The sequence below is a fragment of the Rhinopithecus bieti genome, unplaced genomic scaffold (assembly GCF_001698545.2).
Source record: "Rhinopithecus bieti isolate Rb0 unplaced genomic scaffold, ASM169854v2 scaffold_37314, whole genome shotgun sequence".
In the NCBI taxonomy this organism is placed as follows: domain Eukaryota; kingdom Metazoa; phylum Chordata; class Mammalia; order Primates; family Cercopithecidae; genus Rhinopithecus; species Rhinopithecus bieti.
In genome coordinates, this window is record NW_016816196.1 from 267,102 (window position 1) to 274,177 (window position 7,076).

Consider the following 7,076-nt stretch of genomic DNA (forward strand, 5'->3'; position numbering starts at 1 on the left):
CCCCCCGTTTTACTGCAGGGCAAAACACAGTGACAAAGTAGTGCACCTACGCTGCCTGTTTTATCACTCTGGATTTTTCAAGGAGATATTCAGAGATTCTTGCCCCCATCACAACTCCAGTTGGTGTGAACATCATTTCCAGATATTTTCCAAAACGGCTGGAGTTTTCATTGATGGCAGTGCATGCGTTCCCAAAGGCTTCCACTAGGGAGTTGACTTGTAGAATTTTCTCTCTCAAGGTCTGATTATTGGCCTGTGCCAAACAGAGAACAGTCAAGAAGAGACTCCAGAAACATTACTCCAGCAAAGTTGCCGGGCACCCATCCCTTGCCCACCCAAATCCACATTGCCCTTTTACAAAGAGACGTTAGCATCAACCACCAGCATCATTTTCTCATATGAGCAACTCCCTGGATCTGCATATGAATCAGATTTGGCTAGATTAGGACAGCAGTTTTTAAAATCCAGCCATATTTCATTTAAAACCCTTGACAGATAAAATGCCTAACAAGTTTAGAAAGATTTTTAAATAGATCCCGAAACTTTTCTGGCATTTATCATAATAGTCTATAAACCTTATCTATAAAAATTCCATACATTCTTAGTCACCTAGTACACTAATTCAGAGTGTAAGTAACTACTAGACTATTTTTGAAGTCATTCTTTCAATATCGATTTCACCAAGCTGAAAATTTTCATTTCCCTCAACTTTTGCTCAAAGGCTTCTATTTTCCATCCTTTTAATCACTATAGTGGCTTTCCCTGATCCTGTTCCTAGTGCTTAACCACTCTTACTACTTAATGGTTGAATGTTTCTATTACATTGAAAACATGAAAATTAATTGCCAATAATCTAGTAAATTTGCGCTGGCATTATTCTCCTCCCAGTGTGAAAGAAGGATAGCATGCTGACATCTTAAGAGGCCTTGCTATCAGGAGGCAAACATAACAAAGATGGAATGTCTTTATGTAAGCCTCAACAAAAGAAAAAAAAAACAGTACTTCCATCATTTATAAAATATGCAGTTACTCTGTAGGAACTTCTCGCCATAATACATAAAGTAGATTAGTCCATACCTTTCCCAAGAAAGTCAAATGCTGAACAATCAGGTGAGCACTTTCTGTCTTCCCAGAGCCACTCTCTCCGCTGATGACAATGCACTGGCACAGAAAATGGACCGTCAAGTGAAGAATTTATAGCACAGAAGCAACTTGCGTGCTTCATATAACATCCACTACTGTACACCTTAATTTTTCACTGAGAAATAGATCTTAGGAATCTTCCTATTTAAGAGATCTTCTTCAACCTTTTGTATAGCTACTTCTTGTTCCATTGTACAGATGGACCATAATCTGTTTAATCAGTCCATATTGGGATATGGGTTTTTTCCTTGTAATTATAAACAATATTACAATGAATAACCTTATACATAAGTCATATTTTTATGCAGGTTCATCTGCAGGAGAAATTCCTAGAAATGGGGATGTTGGATCAAAAGGTAAATACATTTGTAAATTTGATACATATTACCAAATTGCTTTCCTAGGGACTATTCCAATATATGAAAGTGCCTGCTCTCCTGTAGCCTCACCAACAGGATGTTAGATTTTTGACAATCTAATAGGTTTAAAAAATGGTATCTCAGTGTGGCTTTATTCTGCATTTTAAAAATTACAAATGAGGCCTCCTTCCATATGCTTAAGAGGCTTCTCTTTTAAGTGACCTGTCCATATTGTTTGCCCATTTTTTATTGTATTGTTGATATTTTTATCATTCATTTCAGGGAACTCTTTATGTATAAAGGAAATTAGTGGATGTGGTATAACAAAAATTATATATTGGGCATTGTCCCTGGTTCCTGGCACTGAGCTCCTAAAACCTTTGGAATTTCCAGGAGTGGTAGGCGTATCTTTTGTTATTCACAAGGAGCCCCTTTCAACCATACCTCAGTTTATTCCTAACAAGGTGGTTCAAGGTGAGGCCTCTAGATAGCTTCAGACCGGTCATTAGAAAGACCAAACATGTGATTAGAGTGTGGGAACTTTCAGCCCTACCTCCCAACTTCTAGAAAGAAGAGGGGAATTTAAGATTAAGTTATACAAATTCTTGAACGAGATTCAGAGAGCTTCTGAGTTGGTGAACACATTGAGGTGCTGGGAGGGGGATGTGCCCAGAAAAGGCATGGAAGCTCTGTGTGCCACGTCCCCTTCCTCCCCCCATATACCCTGCCCCATATGTCTCTTTTATTTGGCTGTTCCTTAGTTATACCCTTCATAATAAACTGGTAAATGTAAGTAAAGTGTTTTCCTCAGTTCCTTGAGTCACTCCTAGTGAATCATCAAACCTAAAGAGAGTCACAAGAACCCCTGGACTGGTATTCAGCCAGGCAGAAGTGTGAGACACCTAAGTACTCCATTTGCAGCTGGCATCTAAAGTGGGAACATTCTTGTAGCACTAATCGCTTGATCTGTGGAGTCTGTGCTAACTCCAGGTAGTGTCAGAATTGAACTGAATCGTTGGGCACCCAGCTGGGGTTGGAGAATTGGTTGGTGTTGGAAAAAATACAACATTTGGTGTCAGAAATGATGTCTAAAAAGACAACGCAGTGAGGTGACTTCTTAACTTAAAAACAATATATATTTCTCTCCATTTACTTCCTCCCTATGAAATCTATGGACATTTTACAAGTCTCTGGGACTTGTAAATCTTGGACTGATTAAATAGATTATGGTACATCTGTATAATGGAACAACAAGAATTTGGAGGAGCTAAGTTTCTAAGCTACAGTGAATCCATGTATTCCATTTTATAATCTACACTCTTATAATGCCATCTATTACTCAACAAACCCCAAAGCTGGGACTTCCCAGGTCTTAGGAAATCCATACAGTGATACTCTCAGAAAATTTGCTTGCCAAATTAGACTACTTCTATTTCAAACAGAATAAAGAAACAAAGAAAAATATACCTATTGAAAGTAAAGGAAGGATGAAAGGTTAGATATATCAGCACTGTGAATTAGAAGCCTAGAAAGGTAAAATGGATGAGTCTGTGTTTAGCATTGAGTTTAGGTTTGTTCATTCTCTACCCAATCTATCACAATTTTTCAGCAGCTAAATGGTGTGGTGCATGGTCGCTGTCAACCTCTGTGCAATATTTCATACAAAAAAGACAGAATCATGAAAATTCTAAGACCTTAATAGGAAAGAATTTCACTTATGCCATTCTATATGCTATTTTTATTACAATCATTGCCGTGTAATCACGTTGTGTTCGCACTGTTCTCATCATATTCATATTAGAAACATTTTTATTGTATCTTATCAGAGAAAATGAGTGCTCTTGATGTGAATGCTTTATGTTTCTTGAAAAGCATTTTCACGTTCTCCTGATGCTATGGCTTTATCTATGCACAAGTTCCACAGAGCTGCCATTTCATCTCCTGTCTCTTTGGATCGGCACCAGCAACCAGAATGGAAAGGTTTCAGGAAGACTTAGGAGCTGACGAGGAAGACAGAACATGTCTTAACTGTGTGACTCCGTAGGAAAGGAAGGTGAGTTCTTACCTGGTCTTTGCTGAGAGTAACCATGCACTGGTAAGCAGCATCTGCTGATGCAAATATGTGGGGGGGATTAGAGGCACGTTTCACCCCATGATAAAGTCTGGAAAACTGAAGGAAAAATAATTAAAGGAAACTCTCCGCTGGACCATCTAATACTCCACTACCTATTGCCCATGAAACCAAGACTCCGTCACTTATTAGGGGACTTGTTGCATTAGGAAGACTGTAGGGTACAGGTTCTGGAGCCTGCAGGCCTGAGTTCAAATTTCACTTCTGTACTTAACTGGCTTCGTCAGCTAGTAAGAGGGAGCCACTCTATGCTAAGTCTCCTCGTCTGCCAACTAGGTTTAACAACAGTACCTGTCCCACAGGGTGTGAAAAGTGAGGTAACCCAGTGTCCAACATGCAGTAAGCACTCAATAAAGGTTAACTATTATTGTTAGAGTTTGCTTTAAAAAGGTATCCTCAAGATGTAAAAATTCCATTTGTATTACATTACTATCTGCAGTTTGGAGTATATACATCTAGGGTAGCATAATTTTATTCTTACTTTTTATTTCTTTTCATTTGCCCTTGTGAGTTTTAATTTCCTATTAAGGAGCAGTAAGCTCTTAAAACATCCCTTACCTGTGGAGAGTATATGCTTAGATTCTGGAAGGGGTTTAAGGCAATTAAGATGTCTCCAACATATGTGTAAATTAGCAAGTCTGCATAACGTTTCTGCAACTGATGGATAATTGTATCCTAAGAAGAGGATAAATGGTATTGAGAGTAAATATTATTTCCAATCAAGGGATAGATTCTAAAAATGACAACAAATTTATTCTTCCAAGAACATCTTTCTTTAAAAGATGAAAGTAGTTCCTTTAAATCATACAATGACCCTAACGATCCTAATTCATTAAAACAATGCCAATATTTGCCTTGAAAGAAAAAATAGGAATACATTGAAAGAATTAGGCCTACTTAGGACTTGCTAAAAGACACTGAGATATCCAAGAAAGATGTTACTTGTTATTGTGAAAAGAACTCATCTCAACCAGTCAAAATGTTGTATTTAAAATTTTATTTAATAGGCTGTTCCTACTGATAGAGCACAGACAAAATGGTAAGTTAATTTCTCAAAGCACTGCACTTAAAACCTAGGTGGCATAAATACAGAATTAAACTTTTTATTACACTTTAGTGATTTAGACATTGAAAGTAACAATCCCCAGAGTTAGACTCAGCATAAACAGGTCCAGTGCAATTAACAGCACTATTAAACATGCATATTTTAAGTAGGGATTATCAGAGACTTCAAATTTAGAATCCAAGCTATATTAACTTCATGATTTCCCTAAATGAAGCTCTTTCTTATGAAGAACAAACAACTTCTTAAGGGTTAATTGAAATATTTTGTCAAATTTTATCAAATAAAATATTTTCAGCTGATCTAATCCACCATTAAGGCTACAATATAAAGAGCTTTTTTGGAAAAATCCAACTCCTTTTCTCTTCATGATTCGAGGGGCTATCTAAATAAACACAGCACAGGATCATAGTCACAGTGACTGAATGCTCCCTGAGCTTCATCCCATGGCTACACAAACAATTACATTTTCAAATGACTTGAGGAAGACATGCTCTACAACAGAAAGCTCAGACCACATGAAACAAATGTCTTCAATGAGAATTGTCTACTAAATATTTAGTACCTCATCCAGAACCTCTAGGTTGACCAAATCATCCTCAAGGCAGTATTTTTCAGCATCTTCCACACGATAAGGTCTTCTGGTATGCATCCTCTCATGCCTAGAAATTTATCAATAGAGTTTAAGCATTAAGACAGCAAATAATGTAGCAGAAAGTGGGCAGCAAGGATGGCTTATTCACAATCTTATCACATGATATGTTCAGAGACGTCAGAGACAGGGACAGGAAGTCCGGTCCAGGTCCCCAAGCTTCTCCTGCCACTGTAGAACTGTTGGGATAAAGTGATCTCCATAGTTCAAGTCTACTTTCTGCCAGAGTGAGGAGTGTTACCAAATGGGCTCACCTAATATGCATATTTGCTTTTCTTAAACGCCAAAGGCAGCACTTCCAGAATAAACACCTCTGATTTCTGCTCAGTGTCAGGCACATGGTTCTCACTGGGGTATAGCCTTAAATGCCTTACTTGTCTTGAGGTCCCCCTGCTCTATCTACCAGTACCACCCCCAACTTTTGTGATAGCTTTTAACCTACATAACACTTCCAGAGATTCATATAGTAAACAACAAATAATTGATCATTGTTTATGATTTTTCTTATTTATTTGAAATCCCTTTGTGACCCTTGTCCCATCCCACCCCTCTCTCATGAGGTGACCACTATCTGATGGATTTCCTTCCAGTCTATTTTCAAATATTGGTCAGATGCATATACGTACCCATAAGCAAAATACAGGTTCTGTATGTTTAGTTGTAAAAATGATATCATACTTAGGTTTTATAATGTAAGCTTAATTTTTTCATTAAACATGATGATTTGTAAAGTCTATTTATCTGTCTATCTACCTATCTACCTTACCCACTTACCTACCTACCTAGTTCAGTCACTTTAATCACTGGGTAGTATTATGCTTTATGAATATGTACCTATTTATTTACTCAGTCCTATGGGGGGATCACATTGGCTAGAAGAGCTCTGGACCCTAGTTTCAGAGTTGCAAGCACTGTGGTATGAGACACTCAGCAAATCCCTTAACAGCCACTATATCAGTTTTCTTCATCTGTAAATAGAATTACTCATGACTGATCTGTCTATCTCCCAGGTAGCTATGAAAGCACATATAGTCATGGATATAAAAATGCAATAAAGTTGAAAACATGTGCTAATTATTCTTCTTACATCCTTGTTAAAATTTGGAATCAATTTGCATAACTACACACATTACTCCGAATATCACTGACTAAACACAATCATACATAAACTGTCCTCCTACATACTGTAAATTCACTAGCCCAGAAGCGTAACTTCTTGGTTCTTCTCTGTCACTTTTATGCCCATCATCATCACAGCTTATGAGGATATCACCCACCATCTAGCTAGATCCTAGAAGCTGGTGTTGACTGAAAGTTTTATGGTAAGTACCAGCTAGAAGTCATGGCATCTTGATGCACACCCACCCTTTGGTATGCATTTCACAGAAGTAGGTAAAGAGGAAGAAGCAAACTTATCAGCTCTTCATATTGAGTCTTGAGTTTAATAATGAAATAGAAATGGCCAGATAAAACTGATTTCTCTCTTTCTAGCCTATTATATTAAATCTTACTTTTCAATCTCCATCACTGATAAATTTGAAAAGGGATATTTGAAGCATGCTATTAGTCATCTCCAGTCCTAGAACCAGTTTTGCTGCTAATTAATATAAAGGTCCAAAGTAGAATGAAGCTTAGTTTTTATTTAATCAAATCAAATTTATAACCTAAACATTTTAAAATTATTAAACATAATTATTTATCTGTGTCTTTACATATTGTTTTTTTTTT

General features: G+C 37.2%; 1 protein-coding gene across 1 annotated transcript in view; it reads right to left on the reverse strand.

Annotated features, from left to right (window-relative positions):
* The window catches only part of MYO3B (myosin IIIB), a gene marked incomplete at its 5' end in the record, with an annotated part of 364,721 nt that overhangs the window by 168,149 nt on the left and 189,496 nt on the right, over positions 1–7,076 (reverse strand). Inside the window, 5 exons of the mRNA XM_017854464.1 lie at positions 51–253; positions 1,078–1,161; positions 3,568–3,672; positions 4,192–4,308; positions 5,262–5,358. Coding sequence (XP_017709953.1) covers positions 51–253; positions 1,078–1,161; positions 3,568–3,672; positions 4,192–4,308; positions 5,262–5,358 — 606 coding nt within the window. The remainder of the gene's footprint in view (positions 1–50; positions 254–1,077; positions 1,162–3,567; positions 3,673–4,191; positions 4,309–5,261; positions 5,359–7,076) is intronic.